Source organism: Sinocyclocheilus anshuiensis, unplaced genomic scaffold (genome assembly GCF_001515605.1).
Source record: "Sinocyclocheilus anshuiensis isolate Anshui unplaced genomic scaffold, SAMN03320099.WGS_v1.1 scaffold2, whole genome shotgun sequence".
Lineage (NCBI taxonomy): Eukaryota > Metazoa > Chordata > Actinopteri > Cypriniformes > Cyprinidae > Sinocyclocheilus > Sinocyclocheilus anshuiensis.
Window position 1 is genome coordinate 581,313 of NW_015542337.1, and position 19,416 is coordinate 600,728.

Below are 19,416 nucleotides of genomic sequence, written 5' to 3' on the forward strand. Positions count from 1 at the left end.
GTGCATTTATTCAGTCGCAGAATGACTGAGAACGGGAGACGTTTCAGACGTGCTCTCCACTTCATTTCAGTGCCAGGCGCGAGTCAAAACGGAAACGGTACTGTGCTCACAGCGCATGCTCTTCAATTGCACGCACAAAGGAGCCGGCGCGCGCTGTAGCCTGTATCCTTTCACATCAAAGTGTGAAATAAACTACTTGCATGCAATGTCGTGGTCAGTTAAGTCATGAAGTTACTAAAAAGGTGATTAAAGCTGCCTTAAAACTGTGCATGCATGTAATATATTTTATATGAGTCACATTTAAGAACATGTCTCTGAAATGGTTTTCAAAACTGTCCTGGAGCCCAGCACTGTCTCACTCATCTAACACACCCGATTTAACTCGTCAGCTCATTAATAGTCACTTTAAGACCTGAAGTGGGTCAGAAAAGGTAAAAAGAGTTGAGAGAAAATATGATGTGTGTCAGATCCGCATCACGTTCAGCAGCGGCAGCTCTTAAAGAAATAACAGCCAAAATAACCTAATAGCCAGCTGCTGTAATGTCTATTAATCAAAGGACAAAGAAAAAAAGAAGAAAAAATTACTTTTATAGCTTTAAGGATTCATCTATATTTAATTTAGAGTTTGATAACTTCAATTTCAATTTCTGTATATTTCTGCTGAAGGGCACAGGTAAATATGACATTTATTATAATGGGTTTATATGAAGATTGTTTTAAGTTCACTTAAATTAGAAGTTATTTTTTAAAGTCTAATAAATGTTCAAATTGATAGCTCTCATACTGTAATGTGGAATGGCTAGTCATTGGTTAAATATTGGGGGGGGGGCAATTTTATAGAGACATCAGTATTGGTCATTGATACTGGCCTTCAGTCATAAAAAAGATGCCATTAAGCAAATATTAAAAAATATACTGTCTTTATGTTGTTTGTACATTAATTTGAAGATTGAATGTGAAATTATTGCAATATAAAAGTATATTTAAAAACTTTAATGTTAGGTGGGATTAATCACGATTTCAGAAAAATGTGCGATTAATTAGTAAAAAAAATTTAATCGATTGACAGCACTATATATATATATATATACACACTCAATAATACATACATGCACAAATATATATACACACACAGAGAGAGAGAGAGAGAGATGATGTCAGTAGAAAATGACAATTATCATGTATTATTCATGAAGTCTCATTACAAATGCATTCAAACAAATTAGTTGACAAAATGTTTACAAACTGAATTACATGAGCTCATTTTAATTAATTACAATGAACAAGCCATTGTGTCATTAAAAACTATAAATTGCCATATTCCGTTTCACAAATAAACACATAGATTGCACAACTGCACTCTTTCTTCACTCTTTACACTCTTTACTTTAAGTGTGAATCATACATGCACTACAGATTGTCTCATTATTTTAGAATGACTCATTATTTTCAGCTTCACCATGCATGCGTGTATGCATGTCTGTGTTTACTCAGCCCCGAAGACGTCAACAGAAGTTCAGTAGGGAAAAGAGGCAAGTATTAGTCACTCACCACTTAAGGAAATGGACTCTTTTGTTCCCCTGAAGCACGACAAAACCGAACGGGGTGAAGGCGAGGAAAGCTGGGTTACCAGATACATCCTGTGATGAACAACAACAGAGGAGGACCACATCACCTTCATTTCTCAATAAGCAGACATTGAGCAGGAAGACTCAATACAGCACAACATAGAAGTGATCATAACAATCGAACACTCATACTTTTGTTTTCAGGGTTGCTTAATCTAATGTTCTGCAGCAAAATGGGCAGTTTTGGGCTTTTACTGTTGAGATTACTGGCAATAGACATTTCACAAACTGGAGACAAAAAAAAAACCCTCACTGTAGGGAGTACGTTTCTTAGTACACTATTTTAATGGCCTTGTTTCAAGCTGCAATTTCCCCATTCATTTTCTATAAATCTGCAGAATATATACAAAGATGTAATGAAATAAACAACAGCGAAACAGTATATAAAACTATTGACTATAAATTCATGAACTTAAGTCTGTTGCTATAAGCATTCTTATCAAAAGCTTGCAGTGGTATGATTTTTAATGTTTCTGAAAGAAGTCTCTTATGCTCAATAAGGCTCCATTTATTTCAACAAAGGCAAAAAAACACCTGAAATATCGCACTATATTATTACATTTTGAAATAACGGTTTCTATTTTAATATATATTAAAATGTAATTCCTGTGATGGCAAAGCTGAATTTTCAGCCTTTAAGATCACATAATCTTTCAGAAAATCATTCTAACATGCTGATTTGCTGCTCAAAGATTTCATTTCTTACTATAAGTGGTGAAAACAGTTGTGCTGCTTAAAATTGTATGGACACTGTGATAACGAACAGCAAAAGAACAGCATTTATTTGAAATATAAATCCTTTGTAACATAATTATTGTCTTAATTGTCACTTTTGATCTCTCACCAGGAACTAAGTAATTAAACTTTTTTTTAATATGAAGTCATAAAATAACACTGACTTGTGGCTTCTAGAGACTTGCAGCCATCTAAATGGGAATCTTTTCTGTGTTTCCTGAACATTCTGGCATTATAAAAGGGCACTTGGTTTATAAAACTTTGAGAAACTTTTACACAATACACAATAGCTTTTGGATGCAAGCTGTAAATGTGTCAGATAGAGTCGTCTAACCTTGCACGGATGAGGATCCACGCCGTATGTTTCAAGCATTTCTGCTTTCTGCAGGAACTTCAGCTCAGCTGTTTCTGGAGTTTGACCTCTGCAAAACAACACATGAAAACACCATCTGTGTCATTCAATGGTGGAACAACCACAGCAACAGCACAGCAGAGTCACCTAATTACATTTCAGAACTGATACACTGGTGCCATCGGTATTGGACTTAATCCACATTCCAGTGGTTTTGTAGTCAACATATCCTGCAAAGTGGAAAATTGCTATAACTTAAAAAAAGGCATCTGAAACATAATGCTAATTTGAATATGAACAAATGCATCTATTTTGACACTTTACACTTGAACGACATTGATTAGCGGCCACTAAATAAGAAAGCAAAACCAAACCAACCAGACGGTTCAAGTATCATCACTCCAGGAAACCTCTTACCAATTCATATTTTATTCAGCACTGTCCATTTAACATTCAAGACCTTAATGTAACAAGACAGCCTGGCTTGTATTTCAATGCAAATCAAAGAAGAAAAGCGACCCTTAACACTGAGACTCGAGGACTGATTTACTGGATCATTTTGGAGCATCGCTCTACATTCCCAATATAGTTTCCATAATAAGACTGAAGGGTCGGCTGTGGTTATAGAACAGTCAGACCACAAGAGGGCAGCAGTAATCATGCGCCTGTTTGGTGGATCATCTAGTTTGGTGTGACCATAAATTCCAAAGTGTCCAAAGTGTGCCGTCCATATAAGAATAGTCAACTGCTTCTAAAGACAATTTACAATCCTGCAAGTAATTAATAGACTAAATCCATCACTAAACCCATGATTTTGGCAGTTTAAAGTGTATCATTTGTTGGGCTATTATAGTTGGACTTGCTCATGTAAACTTGGAAAGAAAGTACTGCTTGGTCAATGATGGCCTACGGATTTGTGCCATATTAAAAAGACATCAGATCTGACCTACAATACTGAGGGCCAAGACTTCACACAAATGAATGACACATTGTGTGATCGAGTGTGTGAATGCATCTTTGTGAGAGAAATCAGAGGCGGACAAAGTACTCAACTCCATTACTTGAGTGAAAGTACAGATACCGCTGGTCAAACATTACTCCATTACAAGTAAAAGTTGTAAAGACATATTTTTACTTAAGTAAAAGTACAGAAGTACTTGCTTTTAAAAGTACTTAAGTACCAAAAGTAAATTTCCTTTTTTATGTCAATGCACTGTTTTATTGTTGTATGTAATACTTGCAATACTCCTGAAGTAACTTAGAATACATTACACCTACTGAATACACTGACTAGCTTGTAGTATCTTTGGAATAAAGAGCTTTTAGAATGTTAAAAACCTATAGGGAAAAAAAAAAAAAAACATAAATAAATAAATAAATATATATATTAGTGATGCGCGGATGAGCTAAAACGTCACCCGAATCCGCAGCTTCAAATAAAAATACTCAAGTAAATGTACTTAGTTACTGTCCGCCTCTAAGAGAAATAAACAAAAAGATAAAAGAATCATTTCAGCACCTCAAATGAGTGCACAAGGTCAACTAAACAGGGCCCGGTTCCCCGATAACGCTCACTCTTAGCGCGCTAAGAAGACTCGAAAGATATATCTTACCAAAGTTGTCTCTGTGTGCAATGAATTTATTTAATACACAAGGGGGAAGTCGTGGCCTAATGGTTAGAGAGTCGGACTCGCAACCCAAAGGTTGCGGGTTCGAGTCTCGTACCGGCAGGGATTGTAGGTGGGGGGAGTGAATGTGACTGAGGTACCCTTGAGCAAGGCACTGAACCCCCAACTGCTCCCCGGGTGCCGCAGCTAAAAAATGGCTGCCCACTGCTCCGGGTGTGTGTTCACGGTGTGTGTGTGTTCACTGCTGTGTGTGTGCACTTTGTGAATTACTGAAATAAATGAACTTTTCCACGACATTCTAATTTATTGAGATGCACCTGTACATACAGGCTAACAATGGGATGAAGGCATTAAAAACAAAATCTTGTGCAAAAAATCTAACTTTGTGATAAAATTCTACAAGGTTAACTATAAGTTAAATATTTATGGTTAAATAAGGATAAATATGTTAATTTCTACACGCAATACCCTTCAAAAGTTAGGGGTCAGTAATTTAAATAGCATGGTTTCCACAAAAACAAAGCAGAACGGCTTTTTTTAACACTAATAATAATAAGAAATGTTTCTTGAGCAGCAAATCAGCATATTAGAATGATTTCTGAAGGATCATGTGACACTGAAGACTGGAGTAATGATGCTGAAAATTCTTAAAATCTCAGTCACAAAAATCACAGTAATAAATTACTTTCTAAAATATATATTCAAATACAAAATTAGTTATTTTAAATTATAATAATATTTTTAAAATGACTGTTTTACCACATTTTTGTAATAAAAGCAGTTTTAGAGAACATGGAAAAACCTTACAGAAAAATTTAACAGACCCAAACTTTTGAATGGTAGAGTATCTTAATAAATTTTCAACATTTTAAGTTGCATAAATTAACAGTAATGTATTAAATACGAACATCAATTAATAATAAACAATAGCATGTTTATAAAAAAAAAATGTTGTTCATTGTAGTTCATGACACCCAATGCCTTAACTAATGTAAATCTAAATAAGAAAATCTGATAGCAGATAACAGAAATGTACAGAAATATACAAAAAGCAGAGAGAAGGGAATTCTTAAGAGACATTTCCATAATTCCTGAGCCATAAATCAAGAAAAAGGAAGGGAAAGGTTACACATACATTAACTCGGTCTTGTGAATCTCTGCAATCCTTCTTTCCAGCTTCTCCGAGTGCTTGGGGAAGAACTGGAACTTTGAGCTGTAGCCCTCTGGATGCTTTCCTGGGTCGTAGTCTCCAATCTCAGCTGCAAAGTAGTCATAAAAATCAATCTTTCATCATGCTACCATTCATAGAGTCCAACCTCAGCAGTAAAGCAGACACATAAATCAATCTTTCATCATGCAACCGTGTAACGCAGATGCATTTTAGTTGACATGTGGGCATGTTAACGTGTTGTCTTAATGAACATCCTCTGTGAGAGGAAGTGTTGGGAGCCATATGTTCTCTTTGTAGGCAGGATGTGGGGTTTTGTGGATTAGCATACAAGTAATAGCATTTTCAATATGCCGTTTGCTTCTGCACTTGGTACCCATAAGTCCTGACTATTGCTCTGTGCTCTGAGTCTGAAGTGATGGAACAGTGCATCTTTAATTCAAAAGGGTCGTCCAAAACATGCCCCTGACCAACCTGTCAAAGAACATTACTGTGCATCCTGCCCTCAGAGCCGCTATATTCCCTTCTCATGTGACTGAATCTCAAACATCTCTGTAGATTCGAAGTTCATCCATTTATTTATTCTAGGTTTGAAAATAATGTTGGAACTTCACGGACAAAAGTGTGCAAAATTAAATATCTATTTTTTTAAAGATTAAAAAAAATGATATCAGAAATAAATTAATATTTTTAAATTATGCAATAATTAAAATTAAATGATAATTTTGTGTCCTTAGAAGTACATTAAAGTATAGTATATACACTACAATTTTAAAGTTTGGGGCCAAAGTTGCATTTAATTTATCAAAAATACAGTAATATTGCTACTATTACAATTGAAAATAACTGTTTTCTATATCAGTTTGTTTAAAAATGTAATTTATTCCTGCAAAATACAGTAATATTGCTAATATTACAATTGAAAATAATTGTTTTCTATATCAGTTTGTCTTAAAATTTAATTTATTCATGCTAACAAAACAGAATTTTCAGCTGCCTTAATTCCAGTCTTCACTGTCACATGATCCTTCAGAAAACATCTAATATGTGACCTTGGAACACAAAAACACCCCACATAAACTTTCGGTCATGCTCAACATTTTTCTAATTTACAGTAGATCTCTATCTCTAAACCCTTTCAAGCCACAAGCTTTTGAAATCTTGATGTCAAAATCCAGCATTTTTCCAAAAATCCCTGGCGCCTAAAAGGTTAAGTGTCATTTTTTCAAAATTGACATTTATACATCATCTGAAAGCTGAATAAATAAGCTTTCCATTGATGTATGGTTTGTTAGGACAGGGCAATATTTGGTCATGCAAATATTTTTTGGGTGCAAAAAAAAAATCAAAATATTGAGAAAATCACCTTTAAAGTCGTCCAAATGAAGTCCTTAGCAATGCATATTACTAATCAAAAATGAAGTTTTGATATATTTACGGTAGGAAATTTACAAAATATCTTCATGGAACCTGATCTTTACTTAATATCCTAATGATTTTTGGCATAAAAGAAAAATCTATAATTTTGACCCATACAATGTATTTTTGGCTATTGCTACAAATATACCCCAGCGACTTAAGACTGGTTTTGTGGTCCAGGGTCACATATGCTGATGTGTGGCTCTACAAACGTTTCTTATTATAATCAATGTTGAAAACAGCTGGATTGCTTAATATTTCTGTGAAAACTATGATACATTTCTATTCAGGACTCCTTGAAGAATAGAAGTTGCATCCTTGTTGAATAAAATTATCCCAAACTTCTGAACGGTAGTCATCCCACAGATTTTATATTAGATATTCTAGGGTCACAGTTCATTCTACGTTACCTTGTAAGATGTAAGCTGCCAACATGGCAGCGTCAGACGTTTTGCAGAGCAGACGACCGTGGTACAGATCTCTTTTGATCTGCAGGAAGACGAGATACCTGCAACCAGGAGAAAATACCTCATGCATTCTATTATCCTTCACATTTTTGTTTGACTATGTAAATAAAATGTTAAATGTTAAACTATTTGTCTGTAATGATGGGACTTTGGGCTGATAATGACGGACACAGAGGTGCAATGTGAAATTTCCCAGTAGGAGAAAAAAATGTATGTGGATTCAACTCTCTCTCAAAACATGCTGAATATTTCTCTTTGATTTGGTTAAAATGAGCTCTTGGAATGAATTGAGAACAGGATTGTTGTTTTGGGAAGAGATGGCCTGAAGCAGACTGCTGTGTCAAAAGCTGTCAAGTTGGGGAAAAGAGAGACTTCGGCAGTCAAAAGAGTAAAAGAGCAAAAGAGGAAAGAGTAAATTCTACTGTTTGCTTTATGTGACGAAAAACTTCTTTTTGGCACTGTTACATAAAGACAAGAGCTTCCTCGTGCACCAGTGTCACATTTTCTATTCATAAATCAATCCAGTCCCAATCTGGTACTTGGCTCTTTTCACCTTCAGTGCAACAGATGTCCCATGAGTAAAGAGCGACATGCTTGTCTTTAACTTCTCAAAGTAGGCCAGCCCAGTTAGAGCTAATAGCTTTTCACTTAAGAGGCCATACGAGCTAAAAATGCAATTATGTTCCCTGAATTCTCTCTAGGTGACAGCAGCTAAATGGCAGTTTCTGTAGCCACCAGTCAATTTCTGGCCTACATATCGGCTTCCTTCTTTATCTGTAACCTGCCATTTATGGAAACACACTCTACGCGTCAGTGTCATTTGGTTCTGGAGAAGGACAGGCCAAATATAGGAACAGCTAAATGGCAAAGTATTGGGCTGAGATGCTTGTTTTTGCTCTGTGGAATATGCACTCTACTCAAGTTATCTTCCAATAATCCAACAATCACAGAAACTGGATACATATTACTAACACGAACATAATAATACTAAATCATCTCATTATAGTGAGATGTTATTATTAAGTGTCATTTTTATGCTTGTAAGTTTAAAATGTAAAGAAAAAGGGTAAAACATGATATAAATTATATTAAATATCAGTACAGTACATAAAAAGTATATATATTAAAAATAAAATAAAATTAATTAATATTGTTAAAATTAAGGAAAAATTAGGAAAATATATATTTTTTTAATGTTTTGTAAGATTTAAATAAAGACTTCAAAAAGTTGAATATCATATAATTTCAGACAGGTTTATATGTTGCTGCCTGAAATTCTTAAAGGTATTAATTACCAAAAACTTTATTCTATAAGACTTCACTAAGACATATTTATGAAAATAAGTTTAACATGAACTTTTATGCAGTATGTTGAAAGATGTTGATATGTCAAAAATATAGCATTATATCATTAAAATATATCATTAGCCATCATTTAGATATAACATGACAACTTACAATGCATGATGTGATGTGCTGCTTTGCTATGTTGCAAAGATGCAGTTTGGGCATGAGTGACTTGTTTGCCATGGAAATTAAGCTAATGACAAATTTGTGCATGGTGTTGAGCAATAATCTCGTTTTAAGACCTGAGAATTTCCAAACACGGAAAAACTCAGCATGGATTTACTGTGGAATTATGAGTGGCAGAAGAAAGCGCGGAGAGACAGAATCACTTTTTTCTCTCACATTTCCCAACAGCTGCGACACACTTGCTTGAGGTGGATACATTTCTTTCTCTTACAGGGAATATATGCTAATTTTTCCATTCACTCCAAATTATGTCCTTTTCTTTCAGATAATCCTTCTATTTCTCAGCCATATCCCTCATTAGTCTTTCTGCTCCTTCTGTCTACCTGCCTCTCTCTCATCTAATTTCCTGTCTTCAACTCTATGTTCATCCTCTTGTTTCACGTCTCTTTTCAGCTTCTCCTCTCATTTCAGCGTGAGTTATTGCTTTGTGTTCCCCACAAGCATTTCATTTCACAGTACAGTAAACACTAGCATCTCCCCCTACTCCACACATCAATCTATACCTGAGCACACTGCGAAGTGCCCATATGTCAAAGTATTTAATGTCTGCTACTTATATGCACTGTCGTTAATGCGGCCCCTCATTAGGTTATAAGAAGCACAGTATGCAAAGATCTCGTTTCAGGTCGAGTGTGTGAATTTCTGGGTGACCTCACTGCAGACTGATCGAGAGGGGATGAAAGAGGTGGAGAGAGACACTGTGATGCTGGCCAAGACTTTGCTTGCTAGAGGCTAATCATGTATCATTCAGAGGAATCTGTTAGGAGTCACTGACCATACATCTGTCCTTAGCGGTGAGTGAGAAACAAGCTTTGAATCTCGAGAGTAACAGCAAGATGAGAGTCATATAGGCACTTGTATATGTTTAGAGTGTTTTAAAAGGGGTCATGAACTGAGAAATCAAAATTCCCTTGATCTTCTGATATTTAAGAGGTCATTTTACTATAAAAAAGTATGTTTCAGACTTTCTCATTATTCTAAAAATAACTTGTATTGAAGCCAATCTGCCAAAATGACAGCTTGTGAAATGTATAACTCTATGATGTAATAGTGTGGATAAGCACCGCCTCCAAAGAAGATGATCAACACCTGCTTCTACATCACTGCCTGTTTAGCGCCACCCACCGATTTGTGCATGTAGTGTAAATAACGAGAGAGGCAAACGAAGGTCTACGCTGAAACTCAGTGGTGGACAGTAACGGAGTAGTTTTACTTCGTTACTGTACTTAAGTAAATTTTTCAAGTATCTGTACTTTACTGGAGTAGTTTTATTTTGAGTAACTTTTACTTTTACTTCACTAAATTCCAAAGCATAAGATCGTACTTTTTACTTCACTACATTTCATAAAACATATCGTTACTCCTTATAATATATCACGTGCTCCGACACGCAGAAGCGGTGTCTGATTCAAGAACGAACTGATTTACTCAAGTACTTGATTTGTGTACTTCGTCCACCACTGCTGAAACTAAACGATAAAGATGGCTCTTAAGACAACAAGATGCTGTACAGTGCCAAGTTGTGGAAAAACAGTCTTTTGCATTGCCTTCCTTCTGATCCCAACATTAGGAAAGAGTGGATTAATTATTTTTATTGAAGATCTAGACCATATCAGTAAAAACTTGGTCCTTTGTTCACTTAATTTAACCGCGGATTCGTTTACAGATAAGGCACAATTCGACACGGGATTTTCAAACAGATTGAAACTGAAAGACGATGCTGTGCCAACTATACTGGATCCGAAAGTAATGTCGCACCACACAAGTGTGAGTGAGTTTTTATTATGTGATCACTATTGTTTTGTCTGTTATTACAGATCATTTGTACTGATATGTCCACACATTTATGCGTTTTAACAGGAAATCACAGCAGTGTCCATCTGTGAAGGATGTAGGCTGTCAAACATATACAACTGTTAGCCAATCATAGTAGTGGGCGTTTACTTCCGAATCTACAATCCGCCACGCCTATTCAAACAGAGCACTTCGATGAGAGTCAAAACAGGACGAAAAATAGCCTATTACTTCTAAATTATGATGTTTTTTTATGTAAAAATCTTGCTAACATTACAAGTGGAGCTCAGACAACAAGCACTTAGTATGTTCTGACTAGTTGTTAGGATATCAGACAAAACGACGATTTTCTGACAGGATCTGGTGTCTGGAGCTGGATCTAATATTTCTGGCTTAGAGACTAACAATCACAGAGCTTATTTTCTGCAATAATCCAAAAGCCAATGGAAAAATCCTTTTGGATTTTTGGGCAAGGTAATAAGTGTGACATTAATTAATGGGTTGGCCAACAAAAGTACATCATCAATGCAGCACTCTATAGCAAACTAGCCATATTGGGCAAAAAGAAGCACAATGTTTCAAAGCCAGTATAAAGCAAAGTTGAATGGCTTTCTGGTGCTGCCAAACATCTGTTGTCGTTTGGTTTGTAATGCTTAATCAAAGCAGAGCTTTAGGCCTACGCTTAAAGGAATCCTATCCTTTTATGCGAGAAACTAAGCCAGCTCTGTAATCAGATGCCATTTAATCATGTGACTTAGGTACTGAATGCAAAAAGCAGAATCCTTTCATTGTGGCAGCTCATACCTGGTGATCTCCTCCTTTAGAGCAGCAGGATCTGGTGGGTAGAACTTTACCCGCAGACACATGGTGAATGGAGGTTGTGCTGTGTGGAGAAAATTAACATGGTTGAGAAACACTGCCTCAATCAGTAAACGTAATCTGATTTAGTACTTGCTGCCTTAATATAATACATATACACTGTGTACTGTAATGCCTTAATCAAAACATCTTTAAAAACAAGTTTACTTGAGAAGCAAGATTGCATCACACTTTACGCTGTTTTGCAATATACTTGTTTTCAGAGAATATATCCTGAATTAAGTTTATATTTCTTATCCCACTGACAATTTTTTTCCTGGTGTTTAAACATAGATCTAACACAATTTTGAGATGTTTATAATTAAAATAGCTTTAAACATCGATTAACACAATATTGAGAGGTTCATAACTAAAATTTCAGGAAACAATCTGACAGTGGGATAAGAAAAAAAAAGAAATTTAAGATATATTGCACTTTTTATACAGTAATTTGTAACTGTGTTTCAATACTATAATAAAATATTATTTTGGAGAATTAATACTAAAACTGAATTCTCAATGTTTATGCCTTATAGTTTCAATTGGACCCCAAAGTACAGATTATGCAGGTCAAACAATTATAAAATCTGCTGCTGCTAAATTTAACATTCAACAACTTTCAACAGATTACAGTTTCACATCTTCAGTCGGGAAATTAATGATTATTGAGTGCTTTGCTTGTTTATAATGAAAGTAAATTTTCATTCCATTGTTTCATAATTTCAACTGTCTATTTCTAAGGCTAAGAAATGTGTTTTGTTTTTTACTTTTAAGTAGCAAGTGCAATTAAATGTGGAAACTATTTTTTTTGCTTTTTTAATTTTTCTGTACATTCTACAATTATGTGAAAACAAACCTTATCTTACGCAGTTTTGCTTCACAGGTAGATGTATCTTGCTTCAAGGATGGAAAAAACAATCCTTAAGAAAGTTGTCTTTGCAGTAGTTTGTTTGAGATCAGAACCATACAAAGTGAGTGTTGAGTAAAGGCCTGTTCATACCAAAGACAATAACTATAATCATAACTACAAAACTGTGTGTTGGTCTGGATGCTAATATAAAAGTTTAACACAAGATTTCCAGACCCACTGCATGTCAGAACAACATCATCACTTCATCAGATGACAGCTCCTATTTGAGATTGCACCATTTCTAAATGTATAGTACCCATGAATCCCATTAGCATGCTTCATTACGGTCACCATAGTGCTGTTGTTCGTAATTGCTCCATTATGGCAGCTAGCACACTATAAATAAGATCTGACTGATGATACTTACATTTCATCTGCTTAGAAATTGACTTGGTGAACTCCAGCCAGTGCTAAAACAACAGAGGAGAGAGTTTTATTTCCACACGCACAAACGTATACTAACAGAGCACATGTACACACATATTACATCTATATTTCATCTAACACATAATTACACAGGAGCAGGTGGTCAGTGTGGGTAGATGTACAGAGATTTTATATCAGTATGAGTGTGAGATGGGGGCAGGGGAGATATATTAATAATTTCATCTCATTTCTTTCTTCTCCAGAGCGAAAGATTAGCACATCTTCGACGTCATGCTGAGATTCTATCACTGCTATTGTGTGCAGCCTCAGATAAGCCAAATCAGCCAAACTGAGCCATTGGATTTGAGAAAAAGTATATTTGGGTCTTAGTGCCAGTAGGCTAATGTCTAGAAATAGCATCAGGCTAGATTCGATTTCAGATTATAGTGATCTGAAAGCTTTTTGGTCAAAATTTTTCCTGACACATTATCGCATTCTGGACTGTCAGCTAATCTGTGCCATATTTTGCCAACTAGGAATATACTAAAGGGAATTGTGGGCACTCAGTAGACGCTAAGGTTGTCCCAGTGTGTCGTCTGCACAGCATCAGTTAGATGCCCTCATTATTATTTATGTCACTCAATGCGAAAAGCTCCCAAACGGGGTCAGTCAAAAAGACAGGCATGAAGAAACTCTAGAGTATGTGGACGTAAAGCTTGTGCGCTGTCAGGTTTGCACTTAGTGAACACAGATCAGCACAGATCTGTAATTCTAGAGATAGACAGTGTTTCCTTACAGGAGCTATACAGAATGTTCATCTAGAATCTTTAAATTTTTTTATATAATTTGAATCTTTTTTAATTAAAATTCAAAATATATATTTCACATTTACAAATATTAAAACATTTAATAATTTGTTAGTATAAAATTTATTTTTAACATCTGAAACTGAATTAAAGCTATAAAAAATTCATTAATTGAAATAAAGCTGAAATAAAATATTAGATTATATAACTATTGATGAAATTGACAAATATTAGATGAAAAACGTAAACCTACATTAGAAAAGTAGAAATTAGAAATTTTAGTAAAGTACTAAAATTGCTATAACGAAAACTAAAATAAAAATATTAGGCTAAACAGAAATTCCAAGTATTTAAACATTTTATTTTTTTGTTAATATAAAATGTCTTGTTTTAACATTTGAAGCAGTGTTGTTATTGTTAACTAAAACAACTAAAATAATTTCTGTTCATCGAAATAAAGCTGAACTAAGATAGATTAGATAATACAAATACTAAATGAAATAAACAAATATTAGATTAAAAATTAAAGTAGAAATTAGAAATGTTGCTTTGGCAACTGATTGATGTAAAATAAGTTGAAGGTGAAGTACTAAAATAACTAAAACTGAAATAAAAATAATTTAAAGCTAAATAGAAATACTAAAATTTGTAAAAATGACAAAAGTGCATAAAAATAACGAAATAAATGTTAAATAAAACCTAAAAATATAAAAATAAGTTAATTCAAAATATTAATACAATAATAAAATATGTAAAAATATATTTAAATAGATGTTTTAGCTAGCCTTTTCACAAAAAATACAACCACTGTCTATATTAAAGGGGTCATATGATGCTATTTAAATTTTTCCTTTCTCTTTGGAGTGTTACAAACTCTTGGTACATAAAGAATATCTGTAAAGTTGCAAAGATTTAGCAGCATCATATGACCCCTTTAATACAGTATTTTGTGATCAGCAACAGTATAGAAACCTTAAGAACAATTCTAGTACCTCTAACAGTATTTCTAAACTTAGATTCATTTGATATTTACATTTTGGAAGCAAAGTGGCAATTCTGTACGTTTACACATACTGATATATTGATTACAGGCATGAAACATGCATGGCATTTTCTTACAGTATAGGGCCACTGGAAGGTTAGTCTGTTCCTCATATGCCTTCAGAAAACTTTGTTCATATTAACTTCACTGCACTGAAATTAACATGGAGAACATGCTCTCCCTTTGCTTATTGCAGATACATGTTTGTAAGAACATGACATAAATAATGATAGATTTTTTTTTTTTGTGCGAACTGGCCCTTTAAAGCAAAAACTATTAATCTGAGCCACATAATGGTCGGAGGGCCTGCCCTCAAATGATTTACAGTTTTCAAGCCTATCCTTCTAGAAGGTTCATTCCATCAATCATCAGTTCTGTCTCTTTCAGTGACACTCCCTGATTACTCCAGAATGACCCTCGAAGGATCAATACAAACACAGACCACCCATAACACACATGAATTCATCACTTATTAGGCATCACAATTCACAACCAATACGCTCTAAGAAATGAAAGGCACTTTGAGTATCCTGGCAGATGCAGCTTTCTCCTAATAAAAAGGCTGTGGGCACGAATGCTGAGATGATGAATTGGTGCTCTGCATTACCGTTGACCTTGGACTGTTTGACACAAGCCACATGGTGGGACACTCACCCGTTGCTTATCCGGATCGACATATCTAATGCCAAAATAGTCCTTCTCCAGCAGGTTTAGATGGTGGCAGATGAGGTCGAACAAATACTGGCCTTTGGCATCCCTCTGAAAGACAAAGAGAAGAACAAATGATCAATAGGGCAGAAGTTTATTATTTGTCTGGGTACGTTTTTTATTTTTGGACCAAAGAAAAATGTGGAAGAACTGAAGAAGAGCAGCCAAATAGAACTAAAATTTAGTGATTTGGGGCTGAGGAGGAAAGCATAGGATTTTAATTACTATTACTCTGACATCAATTCCTTAAGACTCCTATGAAGAGATTCTGTATATCCAATATTAATGCAAAGAGAGTCTTGCGATTTCCATTTCTTTCTCATGACCTTTTCTAGTCATATTATAAGATTTTTTTTTAAGTAATTCCAGAGACTGTTGATGTACTTCCATTTCTACTTGTGCCAGGTATCAAGTCGATATTAGTGTTTAGTGTACATGTCTCCAATAAAACAAACAGACTGATTTTATCAAGGTGACGTTCAGCATGTTTTACTCTACAAAAACCATCATCTAGCCAATTAAATATTTTAAAGCAGAGCAGAACTAAAACCATTTCAATTCCCTATAGAAATTTCCATGAATTTTTAAATGTATCACTCATTTCCTTGACTTTTCCAAGCCTGGAAATCACACATGACTGTAGAAACCTGAGAGTCTGTCCACATAAATGCACAAGAAGAAACAGATGAGAAAGTCAATAGTTTAACAGTTTGTATGTGAGATCAAATGGTAGAGTCTCCATGTACAGTACTATTTCATCATTATTTTGTTACACTTAATAAGTAATTTGCAAAGGGACACAAATTCTATACTATGTTCTTAGTTCTTTCATAGTCCCACTGTACAAGTCTAAACTACTCCATATCTGTTTAACAGTTCAACTCTTCATACCTAGAGAAAATGAGTTGGGAGAAAGAAATAAGATTCCATAAACCTGAAGTCACTTTTTCTTTCTCAGCCCACCTCTAATACCACACTCATTTGCATTCGGAATCCATTTTCCCTCAAACTAACAATATCACAGCCTTTCGCTTTTGCAGTTTTTTATTTTTTTTCTGGAATTGTATGCGATCAGAGTTTGAATTGCAAACCAAAACAATTCACCCTCAGTAGCAAGTCTTCAGGCATGAGTTATTTATTCTGGATTAAGACTTACTGTAAGGACTTGGCAAGCCATATACATCCAAGACAACTCATTTTGTTACACTGAGCTTGGGACAGTATGCGTAAAGTAAATGTTCAGTCAAAGGTATTACAGCTGATCAGTGAGAATCACAAGAATTAAACTACTTTGCAATGAAAAGTCAAATTTGCATTTCTTTGAAATTTCAGGTTGCTCTTTTAACTGAATAGTTGCCCCTGTGAATCATTGCTTACATGCAACCTAATAATCTGTTCATAATTTGACTGCTAGCTTAATCTGAATGATATGGATCCGAATGGTGGTGTAGATCTTACAGAATCTATTAAAGGAATAATTCACTCAAAAGAATTGTTGAAAAAAGTTATTTTTCTTTTCTTTTCTTTGTTTCTGGACCTTGAACGTGGTAGTTGTGTTACTGTCTATGGAGGGTCAGAAAGCTCTCGGATTTCATTGAAAATATCTTAATTTGTGTTCCGAAGATGAACAAAGGTCTTACAGGTTTGGAACAACATGAGGGTGAGTAATTAATGACAGAATATTCAGTTTTGGGTGAACTATCCCTTTAAAATAATACATTTATTCAGGTGGATGAGAATCTGTAATTAAGCACAGTCAGTAATAGAGCTTAGTCAGGGTTAGTGTTGGGCGATATGCTCAATTTTCATATCGTCCTATCATCAGCCTGTGAGATCGCCCATACACGATATTGTCGTGCTAATTTATGTAATTATTTACTTAGTTTCATTGCGAGAAAGTGAACCAACTCCAGCGTAAGGCTAAAAGCAGCCTAATGTTTTTAATATGACTGAATTTGTATTTAACATGATAACAAATTAATAGAAACATCGTAAGTTACTAATTATAATGGTTAAATTTCCTCAGTTATTCAAAAAGCAGCTACAGAAAACGAGCAAACATTACATTACCAAAGAACATCATCACAAGCTCAGTCTAGCCCGAGTTTATGCACTTTAAAAACGCTGAACAACAGTTCTGTTGCGCTGAACAACAGAACTCCGCTGTTTCAGTGATGACTCATCTGAACGCATCTGATTGGCCATTGCATTCATAAGCTCAGCATAATCGTGTGTGATTGGTTAGAACGCGCAATACTGTAAAAACGCGGAAAAAGAAATATAATGCAACAAATAAGCCCTGATATTAATTAGATAGTATTACTAGCCTAATAATAATAATAATAATAATAATAATCGTCTTGCTATCGTCAAAGGCATCAGCCACAGGCGATATCTCTGTCTATCGTCGATACACGATACTATCGTCTATCGGCACAACCCTAGTCAGGGTAGCACCATATTTAATTTCTGACAGGAATGAAAACATAGCTGTGAGGGATAGAAGTACAGTGCATTCAATGCATTATTCATCTGCCAAAACATCTTTCCCAAAATAACTTTCAGTAGACACAAACGTCACAAACCAGTTTTGAAAGTTGTGTTTTGTGAAAATTACATGATTCTAGACCTTATACAGCGCACAAGCCATTCTAAAGACTACATTTACCCCTCACAGCCTTGTTGTTATCAACATAAATTTCAATATGGCGTCTAACCTGGTCTACAGAAAGAGCTGAGGTGAACGGTCACTCCGCAGCTTCTCCAGCAAGCAGGATGTGTGATGTACCTCTCAATCACAAAACCTCTGGAAAGCCTTTAATGATGCTTACATAACGAGGTCAGCTAGCAGACAAGCAACACATTCAGTCAATTTTTTTTTCAGGCCCTTGTGTGGAGTATGAAAAGGGAAAAATATAAAAGGTCAAACACAAAATACAGCATTTTCATCAGCGCAAACAGCTTTGAAAGCCATTTCTAGTTCATAAATGCTGTTATGGGGGAGCCATTTCTGACATAATAAAGCATCTGAACTTACTAATGTAAGGCAAGGAGAAGGGCAGAAGAGACTCACGCTGGTTTGTTTACTCTTGGAAATAATTTTTCGTGTTTTAGAAGGAGCAAAAAACATGGGAAGAGTCATTCTGTAGCGATGCCTGAGTGGAGTGACCATCTGGCTGTGTGCACTGTGAGACACCCCAGCACTTAAGAGTGTCTTACACACATAAATATAGACATACACATACAGATATGGAGCCTGATATCATATTCCGCACAAAAATTGTCAAAAGACACATTCCAGTTCTCATCTCAAGTTCTCTGTGTAACAATTATGAAAATCCTTCAGTAGAAAATTTTGATGGTTCTATTTTGGGTAAATGAGCAGATGGAGGGCAGCGGACCATGAGCGCATGCGTCTGGCTGATGCCAAATAGAACATTCTGTGGGTGTCTAGAGACGGCTGGATAGCTGTATAACACACAGCCTTCACACAGGGCTGCTGGAACCCTATAAGACTGCCAGAGGGGACAAAACAGGAGAAAGAGGTGCCCCTATTTGCAAACAGGTCAGACCACCCCCGCAGAGATGCAGAGATGTACAAATCTCAGCAAGCAGATAAGGTGAATATTTATTATTATCATCAATGTGAGTAATAATAATAATATTATTAATAATAATAATAATATATAGTACTTTTTTAGACTTTATAATAATAATAAAAAAATCATAAAAAAATAAATCAATAATAATAAATATCTAATAAATATTACTACTTCAACTATTATATGTATTATTATTAGTACTAGTATTATTAGTATTATTATATTTAAGAAATCCAATAAAATTATTATTAAATTATTGTTAATAATAATAATAATAATAATATGTGACCTGGACCACAAAACCAGTCATAAGGGTCAATTTTGTTGAATTAAAGCTGAATAAATAAGCTTTCCATTGATGAATGGTTTGTTAGGATAGGACAATATTTGGCTGAGATAC

The 19,416-nt window shown here is 35.0% G+C and overlaps 1 protein-coding gene across 1 annotated transcript in view; it reads right to left on the minus strand.

Annotated features, from left to right (window-relative positions):
* Positions 1–19,416, minus strand: part of LOC107691145 (FERM domain-containing protein 5-like) — a 133,446-nt gene that overhangs the window by 15,902 nt on the left and 98,128 nt on the right. The window contains exons 2-8 of the mRNA XM_016489630.1: positions 15,361–15,465; positions 12,860–12,902; positions 11,529–11,607; positions 7,341–7,438; positions 5,479–5,602; positions 2,698–2,785; positions 1,552–1,640 (exon numbers count right to left, since the gene is read on the minus strand). Coding sequence (XP_016345116.1) covers positions 1,552–1,640; positions 2,698–2,785; positions 5,479–5,602; positions 7,341–7,438; positions 11,529–11,607; positions 12,860–12,902; positions 15,361–15,465 — 626 coding nt within the window. The remainder of the gene's footprint in view (positions 1–1,551; positions 1,641–2,697; positions 2,786–5,478; positions 5,603–7,340; positions 7,439–11,528; positions 11,608–12,859; positions 12,903–15,360; positions 15,466–19,416) is intronic.